General features: G+C 41.5%; 1 protein-coding gene across 14 annotated transcripts in view; it reads left to right on the forward strand.

Moving 5' to 3' along the window:
- The window catches only part of TTC13 (tetratricopeptide repeat domain 13), an 80435-nt gene that overhangs the window by 56292 nt on the left and 3228 nt on the right, over positions 1-20915 (forward strand). For 6 of the 14 annotated variants that reach the window (XM_035715529.2, XM_025448662.3, XM_025448664.3 and 3 more), the window contains 10 exons: positions 1072-1202; positions 1750-1882; positions 2925-3017; positions 5473-5556; positions 6337-6421; positions 13217-13326; positions 15547-15682; positions 16734-16813; positions 19526-19604; positions 19754-19833. In XM_035715529.2, the coding sequence (XP_035571422.1) occupies positions 1072-1202; positions 1750-1882; positions 2925-3017; positions 5473-5556; positions 6337-6421; positions 13217-13326; positions 15547-15682; positions 16734-16813; positions 19526-19604; positions 19754-19833 (1011 nt within the window). Of the gene's footprint in view, positions 1-1071; positions 1203-1749; positions 1883-2924; positions 3018-4479; positions 4697-5472; positions 5557-6336; positions 6422-13216; positions 13327-15546; positions 15683-16733; positions 16814-19525; positions 19605-19753; positions 19834-20915 lie in introns of those variants that run through there. The other 8 variants (XM_049108936.1, XM_025448663.3, XM_025448665.3 and 5 more) reach the window with 4 other exon arrangements.

Raw genomic sequence — 20915 nt, forward strand, 5'->3', positions numbered from 1 at the left:
GGTGAAAGAGGTTATACATATTCTCTGCCACCCCTTTTTAGAGGATTATCTATATGCAGAAAAGCATTAATATGGCAGGCCTACACTGCTTTCCCTAGAACAATCTGCTGGTCCCTGGGTGGTATCTGGGAACTTGGATTTCAGGAGCGTTGCACCATTCCCACAGGTGATGAGTGGCTCACTGTACCTAAGCTGATTATACAAACAACGTGGTCTTTGCTAAACACCTACTTCCTTCTGGGTATCTGGAATTTGGGTTCTCGCCAGCTAGAGGCTACTTACATGATCAAGCCCTTGATAAAATCCCTGAGCAATGAGTGTCTAATGAGCTTCCCTGTTTAGCAGCATTTCACTTGGGGGGAGTTCATCCTGTGCGTTTCTCCCAAGAGAGGACCCTTGGAAGCTTGCGCCTGGTTTCCTCTGGACTTTGCCCTGTGAGCTTTTTTCCCCTTTGATGACTGCTTGTGTCCTTTTGCTATAATAAGTCACAGCCATGAGTACAGCTGTGCAGAGTCCTGTGAGTCTTCCTAGTGAATTACTGAACCGGAGGGTGATCTTGGGGACCTGTACACAACCTATAACTTAAAATTGGAAATGTTAAAAAAAAAAAAAATTGGAAATGTTGTTAGGTAGTCTTCAAATAGGTTGGCAGCTAAACAATTCCTGGTAGTCCCCTAGGCCATTTCTAAGTATGCTTGGTATCACACAAATTGGGGCAAGGGTAGGGGATAGACAGGGCAGAGATTTGGTTGCTTGTTTATAAAGATAGTCCATGCAGGTTATGTATTCTGGGGAAGTCTATAAAGCAAATAATGGTCATAGGTGCCTTCTGAATAGCACTCTAGTTACCACTGTTACTCACAAGCATATGATAATAATTGTGCACACACATTCATGAAGACTCCATCTTTCAATTTGTGTGGTTGGATACCAAGCACTAAAGTAAAGATTCTGTGGTCATAGGTTTCTGGATTCATTTTCCAGTGGAGGAAGTGACTGCTTTTCAGGTGAAATTGGATTACCAGACATCTGTTGTAAAAGTCCTTACCATATGTATAATGTTTCTTCCAGAGATGTGTTACACCAGAATTTTGAGAGTTATAAGCCCGAGGTACAAGAGCTGATCTGTGTAGCTGATCGTCTGGGATCACTGATGCAATATGAAACACCTGGTTTCCTGCCAAACAAGAGAATACACAGAGGTATTCTGAAACTGTCTGAAAATGGAAATATTTCTGACATAAGAGCAAGGATTGCCAAACCATGTTGGGCTTTGTAAAAAAATTATTTGTGCTGACTCAAAATCTCTATTTGATCAGGACAAAAATGTAGAGATTCATTCACGGTGAATTCTGAAAGAAGACTGCCCCAGCATGGTTTTTGTGCTGTTGCTATCATATAGGTGTAGAACATGGGTCTTCAGTCATCACTGTGGATCAGTTTATCCACGGGAGAGGTTTGCTTAGTGTGGGAGTAAGGGAGAATTTAAACCTCCAGTTGCTTTGTTAGGAGGCGGAGCTGGGAGGAGACAACTTTGGGGGTGCTTCTAGTTTCCACAGGAGATTTTAGTTTTATTAGGACCATCACGATTGTAATGGATCTCTGGTCTTGTTGAATCACCAATACTTAGGATTCTTTCTTTCTACAATGACTGTGGAGTTATCACCGAGACTCTGTAAAGTGGGTGAAAATCAGTTCCTCTGACATGTACTTACCAACTCTTGTTTTTCCAATATCTCCTTCTTTTAGCCATGGGTTTGGCAGCGTTAGAGGTCATGCAAGCTGTACAGCGTACATGGACCAATTCGAAAGTTCGAATGAATGGGAAAACACGGCTAATGCAGTGGAGAGACATGTTTGACATTGCAGTAAAGTGGAGACGGTACTAATCTTTAAGTGAAAATAAACTAGAAGCCTTATCATTGTAAAACAGTAGAAACCTTCTCTAGTTATCAGGTTTTTGAATAGTATAGTTGATGTGCAGTATTACATGAGTTTCAGGTGTGCAGCATAAAGATCCGATGAGTCTGTACATTATGCCATGCTCACACAAGTGTAGCTACCATCTGTCCCACACATAGTGTTACAGCATCCCTAACTGTGGTCCTTGTGCTGTGCCTTCCATCCCCGTGACTTATTTTCATAACTGAAAGCCTGTACTTCCCACTTAGTTAACAGGTTTTGAGTCCTGTTTTGTTCACTAACAGTAGGCCTTATAAGTTACATTTTCCTGTCTTCAGTTTGTCAGAAATTGCGGGCATTATTATTCTTTGAAATTACTCAAGTAGGGAAGCCTGGGTGGCTCAGCAGTTGAGCGTCTGCTTTCGGCTCAGGGTGTGATCCGGGGGTCCTGGGATCATTTCCAGTATCCGGCTCCCTGCAGGAGCCTGCCTCTCCTTCTGCCTATGTCTCTGCTTCTCTCTCTGTATCTCTCATGAATAAATAAAATCTTAAAAAAAAAAAAAAGAAATACACTCAACTAATATTTATTAAATATAGGGATTGAGTGCTATCAAATTTCCAAGCATATTTTTAAATGAAGTGTTTGGGCAAAAGCAGTCTCTTTGAAAGAGTATGTCATGATCCATGGTACCTTCAAATGAACTTTGGTGTACCAGTCCTTTGACATTGGAGTGTGTGCCCACCTAACCAGCTATAGTTTAGTGGGGGAAACCATTGATATTCATTTATATGGGATAAATACTGCCCTTCTAGTAAACCTGTATGGACTTACTACTTGGTCCAATTAGTAGTACTTGGTCTATTTGGAATCTGCAGGGTGGTGTTGCATATTTTTAGATGTAACGGACTGAGCAACGGCTTTCTCCTCGTTTTTACAAAGACTTCTCATGTTTTATTGTTCATGCTTTTGAATGTTTATAGGTTTTATAAGGTCTTTGTCTTTAACAAGCTCTGTTTTACAGAATTGCTGACCCAGACCAGCCAGTGTTGTGGTTAGATCAGATGCCAGCACGAAGCCTTAGCAGAGGTTTTAACAACCACATCAATTTAATCAGGTAGGAACCTTTTGTGCATCTTTCCCATTTTCACAGGAGTTTATTCTAAATAGGTCATGGAGACCATGAGCAACCCTTGCTCCTTTCCTGGTGACCTTTTGGCAAAGGTATACACAGATCAGCTCTGCACCTGCAGGATCCTGCCTACGTTCTTCTCAGCTAATCCGGTTGCACGAAGAAATAAATACAGTACAGGCCATCCTCCTTCTCCTGGCTCTTCTCTCAATGACAGCTCAGTTGGAGGAAAGACTGCAGATATTTGCTTAGGATGTCAGTCTTTAAAGCGTCCTAAAAATATCACAGGAAGTAATTATATGGAGAACGTTACATTTACCATAATATCCTGAGAGTGTTGCATGGCCCAAAGAATTCTTGAACAGGTGGGGGTAGGGCTCCCCTATCCCATCTCCAAAACCCCAACATACAGAGGATTTCGTTCAGTAACACTTTGGTAGCTAAGCCTTTCCGAAAGGGTGAACCAGGTTAATGGGAGAGCTTCTGCTTTGTCCAGAAGCTGTGCAAATTAGGGACATGGACTTAGCCACCTTCATGTGCTTAGCCACCCTCTAAATAAATAATGAGAAAATATTAAAGAAAATCAGCTTCAAAAAAAAAAAAGAAAAGAAAATCAGCTTCAAGTGGAGCCATGAATTTAGTTGTATTTATTTTTATTTTTTTTTTTTTTTGAAGATTTTATTTATTCATGAGAGACACAGAGGGAGAGAGAGAGAGGCGGAGACACAGGCAGAGGGAGAAGCAGGCTCCTTGTAGGGAGCCTGATGTGGGACTTGATCCCGGGTCCCCAGGATCATGCCCTGAGCTAAAGGCGGCACTAAACCGCTGAGCCACCTGGGCTGCCCATGGATTTAGTTTTAGATAAAATTTACAAATGTGTCATGTGTAAATTGCTTCTATATCCAGAAGCCTGAATCAAAATATCATTTATTACAGCTCTGACATTTAAGTTTAATGGAAATGTCATTTATACATTTCTTTATGTTTTAGAAAATAAATTTCTTTTCTTCTTGTGACTTGTGTGTTCCTGTTTCTTACAGAATAATTTGTGACATTTATAAGGTAGACTCAGCTGGCTTTAGTTGAAGGCCACTGTCTAGTGATGTAGCTTACTAAAGACAGACTGGTGAACTGTTATGTATTGTGTTCAGAGTAATGGTGGTCATGTGTACAGGATGCCAGGGGGACACAGAAGAGTGGTGTCCAATCTAGCTTTTAGGTGATGCTTGAACTGTTTGGGAGGATGGGAAGTGGAGAGGTGGATGAGGTGTGGACCCACAGGTGAGTCAGGCGTGGTCAGGAAAGTATGACTCATTCATTACGACTCGTGATTAGTTTGCAATTAAAGGAGTATCAGAAATTGAGCCTTGAAAGACAGGCAGGGACCAAAATATAAATAACTTTGTATCCCACTTAAGGCTTTTTTGTCCACCCCCCCCCCCCCAAGGATGATGGCGAGCTGTTCAGAGATCATTCAGAGATCGTAAGCAGAAAAATGACAGAGCAGATTTGCACCTTCAGATGATCACTTTGGCTGTAGGTGGCAGAATAGGTGAGAGGGTGGTGACTCTGGAGGGAAGGGAAATGGCTGGAAAGTTGTGTAATAATTCAGGTGAATGAGTGGCAGATCTGGAGAGCTTTGTGGAAGTGAGCGGGAGGGGACGAGACGGATACTGAGGATGTTGAGTCAGGGACACTGGTGGTGGGTTGGAAATCGGGGAGAGCATGGGGAATCAAGGGAGGCGGTCCTCTGGCTCAGGTGCCTGGTCCTTCCAACAGCCTGGGTGACAGTAGGACAGAAGGTAGGTGGCCATGTTGGTGATGGAGCCGGGGGTGGTGCAGGGTACAGAAGTGACTTCCTGTTCACAATTATGGACTTGAGGTGACTCTAGTGAATCCAGGGAGTGATGCCCAGGGAGCAACTGGGTGCATACGTGTTAGACACATGTCAGTTGGATGTGTACATCAATCAGCATGTTGGCTATACATGAAGTTTTGGGAGAGAGTTTTAAAACTCAGAGGTGGGGATAGAAATGTGGGTGAAATAATATTTAGAGTGGGCAGAGGAGATGAAGGCTGTGTGTGAGCTAGTCTACAAGGAGGACTGGTAGCAGATCATGCTATGGGAAGAAATCAAGGGCAAGGAGAAAAAGTGAAAAAATTCATAAAAGGAAATTACTATAAAAGTCTGAATATCATATAAGTACTTGAGGATTTTTCTTCCCATTTTGGCATCTCCAAGGCTGAATTTGGTGTTTCCTACCAGAAAAAGCTACAAAAGCTGACGAGCAATCTTGCTGAGACAGTTCTTTGCTTGTTCCATTCATTGGTTGCAAACAGGCAAATTTTGCAAACCTTTTTGCTAACGTTATTCTCATGGCTCTCTCTGGTTTCGGATATATTCCTTTGTAAAAAGATTCTTAATTCTTTTTTCTTCCAGGGGTCAGGTGATTAACATGAGATACCTGGAATATTTTGAGAAGATCCTTCATTTTATTAAAGATAGAATTCTTGTTTATCATGGGTAATCCTTCAATTTTCTTTTTCATAGTAACGACTAGCTTTGATACATTTTACATTAGTTATATTTGCGAAACTTGAAAACTAAGCCTACTGAAAGACTAAACAAGGTACATCAAGTATTTATAGTGTTTAGAATCACAAAGCCTATAAAACCTTCCAGTAATGACAACCTTTTAATCTTACAATATTGTGACTTTTCTCATCTCTTTACTCTAAAAAGTAGGAGGCATTTCTTTGAGTTTCTTTATTAGGAATTTCAGCCATAATGTTCATTCTCCCTGACCTGAAAGGCCATATGATAGAGATATAATACTGAAAAACAATGGGGGAAAAAGATTTCTGAATAGATAGTTATCTACAAGTAAATGTAAAGTTGGCATAAAAACCTAACAGGGTACTTCCATTTGAGCAACTTTAGAAAAGAAAAAAAAATTCACTTCTAATTTCAGAGATAGCATAGGAGAATCAAGCTTTTGTGGCCAATCTAAGAGCCATACATGTATATACAAACATAGGCTAACAATCCCTTCTGCTTTTCCCTGTTTCACCTTCCAGATGGGCTGTTACCTGTTTTCTTAATTCTTATATGCAGCTCTAAATTCATTAAGATCAAACCATCCCATTGTCTAGAAACTTTTGGTCTGGCCCACCATTTGAATATTGAGCTCATAATTGAGGATGATGTATTTAAATTAAAGGAAATAGCAGTTAATGTAATTAACTATTACATTTCTCTATTAATTTTAGTTGCCATCTCCCTCTCTGTCTCTCTCTTTTTAAGAGCTAATAATCCTAAAGGATTGTTGGAAGTTAGAGAAGCTCTGGAAAAGGTACACAAAGTAGAAGACCTTCTTCCAATTATGAAGGTAAGTTTATCATCCAAATTCTCTGAGGTGTTTTTAGGAAAAAACAAAGAAACCAGAGCACTTTTTAAAAAGAACTCATAACTGTTAAATGCATGTTTATTAATATTATGCTATAAGTATTTCATTACAACTCCAGAAAGGACACACTATAGATGAAAGACCACCTAAGATAAGGTTCATATCCTGGGACAAAGGCAGTTTCTAAATAGATCATCCTAACAGAGAAAAAAACACAAGCCTGAAAGGATTAAATGGATCTGCTAGTGATTTGACTGCCTGCCAAAACAAAACTCAATACCCTTGAAAGGAAGGAAACATGATCTAGATTTCTTAATTATTTGATAAATGAAGAAGCAGGAAAACGTGACTAACCTTTGAAAAATAAAAGCAGTTTAGACCCCAAGGTGATCCAGAAGTTGGGATTAGCTTTTTTTTTTTAAAAATTTACTTGAGAGAGAGAAAGAGCATGCCCGAGAGAGCCTGAGCAGTCAGGAAGAGCAGAAAAAGAGGGAGAAGCAGGCTCCCCACCGAGAAGGGAGCCTGAAGCAGGGCTTGATTCCAGGACCCCGAGATCATGACCTGAGCTGAAGGCAGACGCTTAACCAACTGAGCCCTGGAATTAGCTCTTTTAAGTCTTTGCTTCAAAACATGTTCAAGGCCTTAAAGGAAAACATGAATACAATGAAGAAGAATCTCAGCAGGGACACGGAAACTATAGAAAAACCAAAAGAAGATTGGAGGACCCAAAAGTCAGTGGTCTCAGATTCAAACTGGTAATCAGCTTACAAAACATAATCCAGCATTTGGTTCATTTAGCAGGATGCTGAACAGAGAACAAGGCTTTGTGGCATCCACAGTCTCATCGTGAGGCCCAGTAGGGACCCAGGTGGGGGTCCCGCCCCCTTTATCTACATGGCGAATGAAGTCAAAGTTGGGTTTTGTACATGGCCCAAGGTTCGTGTGCCAGTTCTCAGCTTTCCTTGCCCAGAGGCTGTCTTCCAGATCAAGAAATTTTACAAGAGTCTGCCATCATTTCTCAGGGGAGGCCAGCAGTGTAACACTACTCAGTAACAAAACAGAGAAAGGGGACGGCTACACACAGCAACCCGGATGAACCTCAGAAACATGATGGTGAGCAAAGGAAGCCACATACGAAAGAGTATGATTCCATTTATAAGAAGTTTGATCTATGGGGATAGATGTTGGAACAATGATGGTTTATGAGGAGTGAGATTTACCTTAATGGAGTAGGAGGAAACTTTCTAGAATGATGGCAATACATTGTATCTTTATGAAATAAATGGGTACATGGGTGTGTATATTTGTCAAAATGCATTGACTTATACATGTGAAGTTCATTGTATGTAAATTTTATCTCAATAGAAAGTACATAAGTTAATTTCCTGAGAGATTTGAGCCAGTATCATATGATAGACAGATAAAAGCAATAGAAAAGAAATATAATTCTCATAAATTAAAAAAAACTCAGATAGTTAGACTAGTACATTAAAGACAGCTGAATATCAAATATATATGAGCTAGAAGATCAAACCAATAAATTCTTTCAGAATGTAGTATGTAAAAAGACAAATATAAACTATGAGTGACAATGAACACAGAAGATAAAGAATGGACCTATCTAATAGAAATCCTGAAAGGAGAGAAGGAAGATAAGCACAGCAATTAATCGACAAGACAGGGAAGGAAAGCTTGTAGAGAGCTGAAAAGATCAGTTTGGGGCCCCCTGCATGTTCAGCATGATGTTCAACATTGACACCTGGACCCATTCTGATAGAATTCTGGAACTTCACAATCAGCGAAAGACAATTATCACATGATCTCACTCATATGCAGAACTTAAGAAACAAAACAGAGGATCATAGAGGAAAAGAAGAAAAAAATAAAACAAGTTAAAATCAGAGAGGGAGACAAACCATAAGAGACTCTTAATAATAGGAGATAAACTGAGGGTTGCTGGAGGGGAGGGGGCAGGAGGATGGGTGATGGACATTAAAAAAAGAATAAATTAAAAAATAAAATTTTCAAAAGAAAAAAATTGGGGGACTTCAAGGTTAAAGAGAGTTCCTCAGAATAATTAGACATAGAATTGCCTATGACCCAACAACTCCACTTCAACAACTCCACTTCTAGTTGAACACAACTCTGTGTTCAAAAGAATTGAAAGCAGTGACTTGAAAAGATTGTTTATACACCCATGTTCATGGCAGCATTGTTCATAGTAGCCAAGAGGTAGAAGCAACTCAAGTGTCCATTAATGGATGAATGAGTAAATAATATGTGTTCTAGCTGTACAATGGAATATTCAGTCTTGAGAAGGAAGGAAATTGTGATACATGCTATAATGTGGATGAAGTTTGAGGACATTATATTGCATAAAATAAGCCAGTTGCAAAAGGACAAATACCCTATGATTCCACTCATGAGGTATCTAGAGAGTAAAATTCATAGAGACAAAAGGTAAAATGGTGGCTGCCAGGGGTTGGCGGGAGAGAAAATGGGGAGTTGGTGTTTAATGGGGGGCGAAGATTCTATTTGGGAAGTTCTGTGGATGAATGGTGGTGATGGTTGCAAACAATGTGAATGTACTTAATGCCATTCCCAAATGGTTAAAGTGGCAAATTTATGTTATGTATATTTTAATACACACAAAGATAAAAAGAACATCTTCAAGCTTCCAGAAAAGAGTACTAAGCAAGGAGAATTCTATGGATGTCCCAATTCCCTCCAGCAATAATGGATTCCAGAAGACAATGAAGGGAAATTTATTTGAACCCACTGTTCCAGTGTTCAGGTGTGAGGGTCAAATAAAAACAGTTTCAAACAGTCATTTAGGAATTTCATCAAGCCTAGATTTTCTGTCAAAATGATTAAAGGACATATGTACTTTCACAAAATAAGCCCAAGAAAGAAGAAAACATCAGATATAAGAAATCGTGGTGAACAAATAAGCCAATGAAATGAATTCCTGTAGTCAAAAAAATATAGATATCTGCAATTAAAGTACTAGATAATATCAACATTAGAAGTTGAAGGAAGTAGAGAAAGGAAGTAAAACTGTTACCAAGGTATTCGTTTTTTCCATGAGAGAATACAATCACTGACTAACCCATGATATTGAAAAGACATGTTTAAATATCTATATTAAAAATTTGAAGGCAAACACTGCAAGAACAGAGATAAGACGTATAATCTTCTAAATCCCTAGAAGGGAAGGAAAGGCATAAAGACAACAAAGTCAGTTTAACTCAAAAAGGAGGAAAAAAGAGGAGGGCGGGTAAGAAATGCACATAATGGCAGTGACAAGTCAGTGTGGCATTATAATTGATCCCGTAGTGAAGGATGGAGGATTTCAGATTGGTGTTTTAAAGTCCAGCTACGTGCTGTTTATAGGAGACAATGCCTAACAAGATAACATTTAAAAAGTGGAGGGAGAAAAAGTATACCAGGCAAATGCTAATGGAAGGAAATGTGCGTGTGGCAATGTTAATATCAGAAACAGCGTAATTCAAGATCAAGGAGACTTAGGGGAACAGAAATTACATTGTTTAAAAGTGTAATCCATTAAGTTTTAATTTTATGAATATTTTATCTACCCAGGAATATAACTACTCAAAGATTTGCCAACAGCAGGTGGATTTTATTTTTTCCACTTAATGGTTTGAACTTTAACATAAAACTTGAATCAGTGTTCTCCTTGTAGCTATAGTAGAGAGGTTTGATTTACATCAAGTAAAATTTTAAAAGTTGGTAGGCCCAGAGCCTATCCATTTCTAAGGAATAACCAAGAAACATCATGTCATGAACAAAGCAGTGAGCTAGTACTCTGTACGCCAGAGTCCACTTCTGCCTCACTGGACTTGAGTGAGTTCTTACCTGGTCAAGATTCCAGGCTCCTGTCTGCTAGGAGCAGTGATTCTGGCCAGACCTCACCTTGGGGTTATCGGAGTGTCTGATGAACTGATGGCGTGGTTCTCAACTTCCTCCAAACCACTCTGATATTAACTCAGTAACCGTGTTCAGATGCCCCTTTCCTGGTGCACTCAAATGAAATTAACAGAGACTATATCTTACCTACTCAAATTATTTAAAACATCACAATCGGGCAGCCCAGGTGGCTCGGGGGTGTTGTGCTGCCTTTGGTCGGGTGTGATCCCGGAGACCCAGGATCGAGTCCCACGTCAGGCTCCCTGCATGGAGCCTGCTTCTCCCTCTGCCTGTATCTCTGCCTCTCTGTGTGTGTGTCTCTATGAATAAATAAATAAAATCTTTAAAAAAATTTTTTTAAATAAAACATCACCATCGTGCTATAAAGGAGGTCTGTTAGGTAGCCCAGTGTGTTGTTCAGGACGTCAGCATTCAGGCATGTCTTCACAGGAAGCCATAACAAAGTAGCTGGTTGTTTACACCTGCTCGTAAAGTTGTGTTGAACCTGACAGCTACAAATGCAGCCCCACATCTGTGCGTTATTTGCTGGCTCTGGTATCGTGAGCCACAGTGTTGGTGGCGGAAGGGGTTTTTGAAATAGTAAACTTCCACACAATGCCAAATGCCCTCTTTCCTCAGTTGGACATGCTATTTGCCATCATGGAAAATTCAGTGTGTATTAAAACTATGTAGTTCAAGCCCTATGTTGGGTGTAGAGATTACTTAAATAAAGAAAAAAATTAAAAAAAAAAAACCCAGCTCTTAAAATATTTAGTGTCCAAGTGTGAAATGGAATCTGGCCCAGGTAATTATTACATTATAAACAGGTTCTTTATCGACATGGAAGTCCAGGGGAGCATTGGAAGTCAATCGCATGATGTGTGGCTGTCCCCTGCACGATGGGACATCTAGTGTTCTCCACGGAACCCCCCTTGCTGTAGCCACCAGACTCTCCCACAAATTCCCCAGATGCCCCATAGAGGGCAGACCGCTCCACTGTGGGCCATTGGACAGACCATCGAGAACGAACACTTGCCCACATCTCAGTTTTTAATGTTTCTCTTTCTTATTGATATTTTGGGCATTACATTTAATCTGTTTGGTAGAAGGCCAAATCAGCGTAGGGGGTTTTTAAGGTTTTATGGATGTCTTTGTTTTAAAAGAAAAGCATAGTGGACTCCAAGCCTGTGTTGCTGGGAGTACAGCAGAGTCGCCAAGCATTGCCCGCCTGGGGCCAACCTCCTGGGGTGAAGTCACTTTCTGTCCCACTGTGGGGTGAACATGCCTGCTCCTCTGCAGCACTAGACACCTAGCTTTCACCCGGGGTTATGGGCATATTTGTATTTTTAAAAGGCATGCAGAGAAGTATATAAATACCTTTGGTTTTAAAGTGTTTGGTGGAATGTGATGCCATGACAGCTTCCTCTGAAATACACTTTTGGTGAAAAGCCAAGTTAAAATACAGCTGACCCTTGGACAACATGAGTTTGAACTGTGTGGGTCCACATGTATGTGAATTCTTCTCAATAAATACAGTACAGTCCTGTAAATGTATCTTCCTTGTGATTTCTTAACCTTTTATTTTCTCTAACTTACTTTATTGTAAGAATACAGGTGTAGAATACAACATACAAAATATGTATTCAACCTTTTATGTTATCAGTAAGCCTAGTCAGCAGCAGGCTTAGCAGTTGAGTTTTTGGGGAGTCCAAAGTTATATACGGATTTTTGACTGTGATGGGGGGGTTTGCTACCCCTTATGTTGTTCAAGGTCAACTATATACACTGTATATCTCAGCTCCCCTTGAGGCAGCTTATTAGCAAATAATGTGACTGGAGGTCATGAAGGCCTGGGTTCACATTCCCATGCCGCCACTCCCTGCTCAGTAACTTGGGCCAGGACCTCCCCTCCTGGCTGGGCCCCTCACCTGTAGGATGGAGACTATGCCTTCTCTTCCTGGTATGTGTGAGCATCAGATGAGCTGTAACACATGTCTTCCTCTAAAAGCCCTTTCTTCATGAAAGATATTCCTGTTCCAATTCCTGATGCTGACTGTAATCACCTGTGTCTCATGTCCACTCATTCCCGGTCCTCCTCTGGATCGTTCGTGACCACCTGCTGGGTCTTACTGGTTTTAGACAACCTTTCCCCCCCCGTAGTGGCTTATGTGACAAACAGCCTCCTGTTTTATCTTTGGTTTTCTTATTCAAGTCTATCAGTCCTTTAAAAAAAAAAAAAAAAAAGATTGGCAACACTAAATAACTGAATCTGAGGAGGATTTTTTTCCGGAGTAATGACAAAATCTATTTATTGACATTTTGGTTTTGTTAAAAATATTTTAAAAAGCTGGCATCTGAAACTGCCTTCATACTTATCACCCCGAAGGCCATTCCTTGGCTTTATGTAATTCCTTTTCTGTGGTCTGCAGAGTTGGTGGATGTGTGTGTATGTTTGAAATTCTTCAGTTGACAAATACAATTCTGAGTACTTTTCAGAACAAATCAGACTGCCTTGAAGGAGCATGAGCGTGAGCACAAGGCGTTTTTTAAGTTACAGGATTTGGAGTACAGCCATTCTGCCAAGAATCCGAGGTGCTGCCAATTAAGATGAACAGGAGAAAAACCCAAAGGGTACTCTTAGGAGTGATCCTGCTGAGTGTGGGGCCTTGGGGACAGGCAGAGGCATCCCCTGTCACTGTAGAGGGAGGTGTGCCTGGTCATGGCCTTTTGCATCAGGAACTTCTGTGACCCTTTCTAAAAACATGGAAGGCAGAGTCAGCACTACAAAAAAGTGTTTGGGGGTTTACAGTGAATTACACACTAGTAATGTGAATTTTTTTTCCCTGAAAGCAGTTTAATACTAAAACAAAGGATGGGTTCACGGTGAACACAAAAGTTCCCAGCCTCAAAGATCAAGGGAAGGAATACGATGGATTCACAATCACAATTACAGGAGACAAGTATGTATGCTTCCTAAGTGTGGGCGTAAAGGCAGGCTGGTGTCAGAAAGTGTCCGTGTGCCTGATGTTGCCATGGGAGATGAGACCTACCTGGCTTTTGTTTTATCCTGAGATGAAAATTATCAAGGTCTAGTGTGAAGCTATAACCAGTTATTTTGTTCATGTGATTTTTAGAATATTATGCCAGCAAATACATGTTCTGACCAAGCCGGATCTAACAGCTTTCTAGATATTAAGTATAGTATCTAATGTGAAAAGCGTTCTTCTGTTCTTAAAGTTCCTTGTGAGTGACACTTAGTGATAAAATGAAAAAAGATGAGAGATTAGCAGATTGAAGGCCATTGTAAGAGTTTTTAAATACAAGTTTTAATATGAGAGTAGTGCAGCCTTTTATTATGAACAATTTAGAATACACAAGCAAAGATTTTTAAAAATCATTAAGTTGCTTTCTTTAAAAACTAAGGTTATGCTCCACACCTTGTTTTGTAACCTGTTTCTTTTGTATCTTACCATTACTTCACCATGAACATTTTCTCCTATTTTTGTAAGCATTTGTGGTGATTGCATAGTATTCCATTTTGTGGATGTTGTAGAGGTTCTCCTACTAATTGTTTGTTATTGACCATTTAGAGTATTTCCATTTTTCACTTTATAAATAGCCCCACAGTGACTGTTTTTATTACCCAGTCTAATTCCTATGTGAACCCCAGGCTTCTTGTAGGAGCCTCGTATCCCTTGAATTTGGGGTGGGTTACCTTGCACTTCCCCCACGTGGAGCCCTCCCCACCGCACATGATCCTCAGTTGCTTGGCCTGCAGGGCATCATGATTTCTGCAGTGGGACCTCCAGCTGATTTCTGCCAGCTCCATCGTAGGCTATGACTTGCCCTCCCCCAACGGCTCTGCCTTCTGGGCTCCAGCTTTCTCGGGTGCTTTTAGTCTCAAGCCACAGGAGTCTCTTTGTCCAGTTCTCTGTGAAAACCTACACCGACCTCCCTGAGTAGGCACCAGCGTAGCAGCTTCCAGATCTGGTGACTTATGACCTGCTTATGAGATCTAGAGCTCCTCAGATGAAATCTCCAGGCAGAAGGGATGGCTGTGTGAGAGAGTATGGAAAGTTCCTTCCCCTGAAACATGGCTTCTTTCCTCCATGGTCCCACTGTATCCATCACCTCTAGCTCTAAGCTCTAACTCCTCATGTCTCCATCCGCAGTTGCCTGATGGCTTACCAGTGTTTTGTCAGTGTCCCAGAGACTCCGTTCCACTGGGTGTTAAACTCCCCAGTCCATACCCTCTATTGCCAGTGGCTACCAGGATCAGCTCCCCTGCCAGGCCCTCAAGGCCTTTGGTAATATGGCCTCCTGCAACATTTCCTGCTTTCCCAAACTGTTTTCCTGCCAGAGTTTGGCCTGTTAATTCAGTGGGTTGCCTGTTCCCCCAAGATCACCTCCCACCTCCTGTTTCTTAGTCTCTCTCACTCCCACCCCAATTTTCATATCAGGCCTTTTCCCCTGTGAAATGCATTTCCTGTTGTCTTCCATGTCTTCCAAATTAGACCTGATCTTCTGGTGAACGTTGACGAGCTGTGTGATCGCTCTGCTAATGGTCTTATAATAATTCATAGCTTCAATTCTCCCTCCCTCAGTAACTGCTGTGGGAAATACTCTAAATGGTCAATAACAAACAATTAGTAGGAGAACCTCTACAATATCCATAAAATGGAATACAATGCAAATAATTCTTCATGGGATCTAAGAACTATTTATTTCTATAATAAATGCCTGTTGCATCAAATTTGTCTCCGTAGAGCCTGGCATGGAGCTAGCGTGCAGCAGAAGCTTAAAAAAACACAGTGGAGTCCCTGACCTTTCTCTGCACATGGTTCTGGCTCCTGATCTTCAAACATAATAGGGTGGCTATCTAGAAAGTATTTACTACGCATTCATTGTTGACTGCGTGTAGTTTTCTTTCTGTAGAAGCTTGAACTCCTATAATACATACATATGGTTAGACCAAACAAAATATCATATTTTATGAAAATCTTGCCTACTTACAGAACACGCCTCAATCTGTCTGCAGTTATAGTAAGGTAGGACATGTTCTCAGGTGTATCTTGTGCCACATCAGCATACCAGTGCCTTTCTTTTTTTTCTTTACTCTCCATGTCTGGCTTTTGGAATTGTATATTATGTGCCTTTGACACACATTGTTGTATTTTTAGGATTGGCAACATACTGTTCTCTGTGGAAACGCAAACCACAGAAGAAAGAACACAGTTCTATCATGCTGAGATAGACGCACTTTATAAAGACCTCACAGCGAAAGGAAAAGTACTGATTCTTTCATCAGAATTTGGGGTAGGTTTTTGTTTTTTTCCATTTTATCCGTGCTTCCTGTGCAGGATTCTCCTGCAACCTTTTCAAAACGCCCTACCCGTTCACGGGTATTACACATCTTATGCTTGAGATTGGCTTTCACTGATGACCTACAAGTAGTTCTTTTTAAAAGTCTTGTAGAAACACTCCTGTGTTTAATAATGATAGTATTTGAGAAAGGGAAATGACACATGTACATAGTGACTGTGTCATATGGTTAAGTCTGAGCTCTGTCAGGATTGAAGTGAAAATATTGGTCCATCGTGACAGAGGCCTGTGTGACACTTAGTGGGCCTTTGCTGCCTGTGACTCTTCCCTCCATGTCCCACCCCAACTCGAGGGAGCTCCTTGGGGGCAGGACCTGGCCTGTCACCTTTGTGGCAGCAGCTGCCACTGTGCTTGAGAGTATTGTGGGCATTCCACCCGCATTCGGGAGTGGATGCCCAAGGCCCCTGGGAAGTCATTTCCTTTCTATTGCGTCTAATCAGTTCTGAACCTATAATTAAGCATCCAGGTTTTTACATAATTAAGTATATCTATCACCTAAATCTCAGTGCACAGGGTGTGCTTATCAGAATCTTGGGAAACCATATTAGGTACTAAACAGTATAAAGATACATTTATTTATTTGAGAGCAAGAGGGAGGGGAAGGAGGAGCAGAGAGAGAATCCCCAGCATACTCCCCACTGAGCATGGAGCCCAACACAGGCCTCCATCCCATGACCTCGAGATCACGACCTGAGCTGAAGCCAAGAGTCGGTCACTTAGCCGACTGAGCCACCCAGGTACCCCTGAAAAGGTTTCAGTTTTAAAACAGCTTAGAAACTATTGCTCTAAACCGAACTGTATATATACCCTTTCATTAGGAAAAAATGGTAGCATGGAGTATGAAATATCCAAGAATGTGAAAGTAGCTTCCGTAGGAGACACATGAAATAATCCTCTTCCTGAGGTGAATGATTCTTATGTCTTGTCACCTCATAAAAAAACAGTTTATAACCTAGTAAACTCACGAGCATGTTTTTTTTTCTAGGAGGCTGATGCTGTTTGCAATTTAATCTTATCCTTAGTTTATTACTTTTATAATTTAATGCCACTCTCTCGAGGATCCAGGTGAGTGATAGCCTATAATTTGAAAGTTTTTACATTGAAAAATATGTTCTCTTTTGCTTGCACTGCTTGTTGTGGCTGTGAGTACAAGTAATCGCAAGAAACTTCTTTTGTTTTTTGTTTTTTTTTTTTTTTTTCAAAATCCCCCCAGATATGATGTCCTTGACCTACCACACCATGAAAAGAATTATGAAAGATTGTTCTAAGATAGTGTGCTTACACTTTACAGGCTGGGGATTCATTCATTCAGCACAAATGTCTTGAGGGCCTACTATGTGCGTGTGCATGCACTGCACTCACTATATTTTAGGTTCTAATATTCCCTCCCCTCTACTCCTCTTCCCCCCAATTTTTTGTCCATCACTTGACCTCCACGCACCAGCCATTCTGTACTATCTTTACTATTGTGAGTCAATTCTTGCTATTTACAAATCCATCAGGAAGGAGCTTCTTAGGTGTCATTAAAACCTGGGTTTCTGTCTCTTCTCTGTTACCCAGGACGATGTGCAGTAGATCATGGAAGCAGCATACGCTGTTGCTGGCATATACTTGAATTTAAGATGTTTGGGCTAAAATAATATACTTGAATGTTCTTATCTTTAACACTTTAAAAGTGAAACTCTTCTAAATGTGATAGTAAATTTTACTCTATCAAAAACGTGTGGATACAAGCTAGGAGCATAGATATTGTAATACCAGCATAACTGTTACTAGTGTGTGCGCTGAATATATGCTGTGCCTACATCCTCCGCCTGCCTCCTGTATCAAGCACTGGCGCAGGCGCTCTGCAGATACCCAGCAGTGGTCCATTCGTCCTGGCGGCAGCCCTGCTGGCTCCTGGCGACATAGGAAGGAGGCGATATGGAAAGTATAGCTCTCATCACCAGCCCTCTTCCCCTCACAGCCTGCATCTGTCCAGCCTCTGATCCTGTTGGTTCTGCCTCTCTCGTGCTCACAGCTACCGCCATATCTCAGACCCTCATCACCCCGTGCCTTTGTGACTTGTCTTCATGCTTCCAGGATTTTCTTCTTCTCCTCTCTGCCTCGGTTCTTTTTTTAATTCCAGTATAGTTAATATACAGTGTTATATTGACTTCAGGTGTACACTATAGAGGTTCAGCATCTGCCCTGGTTCTTTATACCTGCTGGCTCAGGTGCAAGCCTAGTGGCCCCAGGCACAGTGCCCATCCATGTCCTGTCCTGGTTTGTCTTGGCTTCATCACCACCCTCCTTTTTAAAAAAAAAAAAAAAGATTTTATTTATTTATTCATGAGACACGCAGAGAGAGAGGCAGAGACATAGGCAGAGGGAGAAGCAGGCTCCTGCAGGGAGTCCAATGTGGGACTCGATCCCAGGACCCTGGGATCACAACCTGAGCCAAAGGCAGATGCTTAACCAACTAAGCCACCCAGGTACCCTACCACCCTCCTTTATCTGCCCTTTTACTACCCTGTGGAGCTTCTCAAAATCCACCCACCCCCCACCCCTCCAGGGCACCTCTGTGCCTTTCCTCATACCTTCGTGTCCACATGGGCTCTCCTTCCATGCCAGCCATCTCCCTGCCTTCCCCTCTGCCTCCCTGGACCCTGCCCCAGGGCCCTGAAGATGCAGTGTGCGTCACCCCCACCCCCACCCCCCTCCCACCCTGGCCTCTGCGGTGTCTTCTCCAAGGGCGACTCCTGGGCTTGACTCGCTGCACCTGGAGGCTTTCTTTGCTATCTACACCCAGGGTGCCTTGCCCAGGGTCACGCGCAGCCGGTGTGTAATAGTTATGTCAGAAGCCAAGAGTGAGTCTGTTATATGCCAGGAAGGAAACTTATATCTTTAATTTTCGGGTCAGTCTGTAGCACCTTCTGAGAATGTATTCTGCTTTTCTTTTTTGAGAGCCAAAGTTTTTGTTTTTGTTTTAAAGATTTTATTTATTTATTTATGACAGACACACACACAACAGAGGCAGAGACATAGGCAGAGGGAGAAGCAGACTCCATGCAGGGAGTCTGACGTGGGACTCAATCCCTCGACTCCAGGATCACGCCCTGGGCTGAAGGCGGTGCTAAACCGCTGAGCCACCCGGGCTGCCCGGGAACCAAAGTTTTTAATACTTAAACAGCAAGATAAATATGTTTGTGTTACAAAGTATATTGTATGGATGCATTTTGAAAGCCAAGCCTCGTGAAGTTGCTGGAATAGAAGCAGACACATCTTCCAATTGATGATTTCATAAGAAGAGAAAAACCAAGTAGGAAGAACTCCTAATTAAAAGAAACACCTTTTTTTCCTCAGGAAAATAGTATATTCTGGATCACATTTACTCTTAAAATAGTGAATCTATAGGGATCCCTGCGTGGCGCAGCGGTTTAGCACCTGCCTTTGGCCCAGGGTGTGATCCTGGAGACCCAGGATCGAGTCCCATGTCGGGCTCCCAGTGCATGGAGCCTGCTTCTGTCTCTGCCTATCTCTCTCTCTCTCTCTCTCTCTCTCTCTCTGTGACTATCATAAATAAATAAAAATTTAAAAAAAATAGTGAATCTATAAACATATTTATTAGTAGTAAATAGTAAATATTTTTAAGACATGAAAATATTTTTTAGCTTAATTTCTAAAGAGTCCTTAAAAGATGAAAATTTCATCTTTTATGTTAGAACATAGTGAGCTTTTCACTTGATCCATGTTCATAGACCAGGACTGACTGGTAACTGTTCTTTATTTACATAGTGTAATAGCTTACTCCGTGATCGTGGGAGCATTGATGGCAAGTGGAAAAGAAGTAGCAGGAAAGATCCCCAAAGGGAAGGTATGTTGAAGCTGGTAAGGCAGATGGTTAGCTATGTGCTTAAATCCCAGCCCTCAGATTGTTGTGTTAAGATGCAGAAGTTAAACAGATTTAAAAGTGCCTCTCTCTCCCCCATGTTAATTACATCCCTAAATCTCTTTCTTTTTCAGTTAGTTGACTTTGAAGCTATGACAGCCCCTGGTTCAGAGGCCTTTAGCAAAATAGCCAAAAGCTGGATGAACCTAAAAAGGTAACTACTTGGTGATGATCAATAAAAGGATGAGGGAGGTATGTGGGGGGCTTCGTGCTTCTTTTGGAGCTGTGTGGTACTGGGAGTACACTGCCTTTCGTGAGCTCTTACTCTCCAAGGAATGTAATCCAGTTTTCCAAGGCTAAGATGTTCTGCTGTTGTGCAAGACCCTTGAAAGGCTGAGTCTACAGATTAAAAATTAAGAAAAAATAAAAAGCAAGGAAATTGGTTTGTGGAAGAAAAGTTACACAGGTCTTATTTGTATAATCATGTATTCATCTCTCTCGGTTAATTTACTCTTTCCCAACTCTTAGGCTCAGTATTCAGGAAGGAATTTGAAAACTGTAAGCTGGACCCATTTTAGACTTACTCTGAGTGGGAGCGCATTTTTACTGCTCAGTAGATTTTGAGATGGTGGCACTTCATTGTGATGTAGGCGAGGGACCTGTGTGAGTGCGTAAACACTAAGTAGACATCATCCCCAGCAGCTACCCTCAGAAGTCTAGCACACTCTGCTCTTTCCTGGCTCTTGTCTCTAGGAAATTTGGATGAAATTAAACCTGTAGATGCTTTAACAGTTAACAAAAAACAAGCAGATGTCACTGGCCTTCTGTATTCTTGTTCCTCCTCTGTGTTTTACCTATCATGACCCCATCCAATTTTGCCTTTCCCATCTATTGGACACAGCAGCCACCCTACAAATTGCTGGGTCATTTGTGCTCTTTTTAAATCAGAGGAAGTCTGAGTGCAAGTGCACTCTTGCAATGTGCAGGTGTGTATCAGCTTTGTAATGATCACTTCGAACCATTACACCGCATCCCAGTATATTCTCACTTCAGGATTACTGGCTCATGCATGTGTTAGTAATAGGGCCACTAGGTCAAACAGCTTGCTTCTGTCTCTTCCATAGTTTTGCAGTGTGAACCTTTCAACAGTTCCATGAGGAATGAATAAAAAACTGCCTCCCGTTATCCGGTGTCACGTCGCATGGCCCTCTAGCATGATCTCTTTCTGTGCTCAGGGTCTCTCTGTGAGGGAAGAAGACTGTCCCTGGTAGTGAGGTCAGAGAAAGGACCATAGCC

Source organism: Canis lupus, chromosome 4 (genome assembly GCF_003254725.2).
Source record: "Canis lupus dingo isolate Sandy chromosome 4, ASM325472v2, whole genome shotgun sequence".
NCBI lineage: Eukaryota > Metazoa > Chordata > Mammalia > Carnivora > Canidae > Canis > Canis lupus.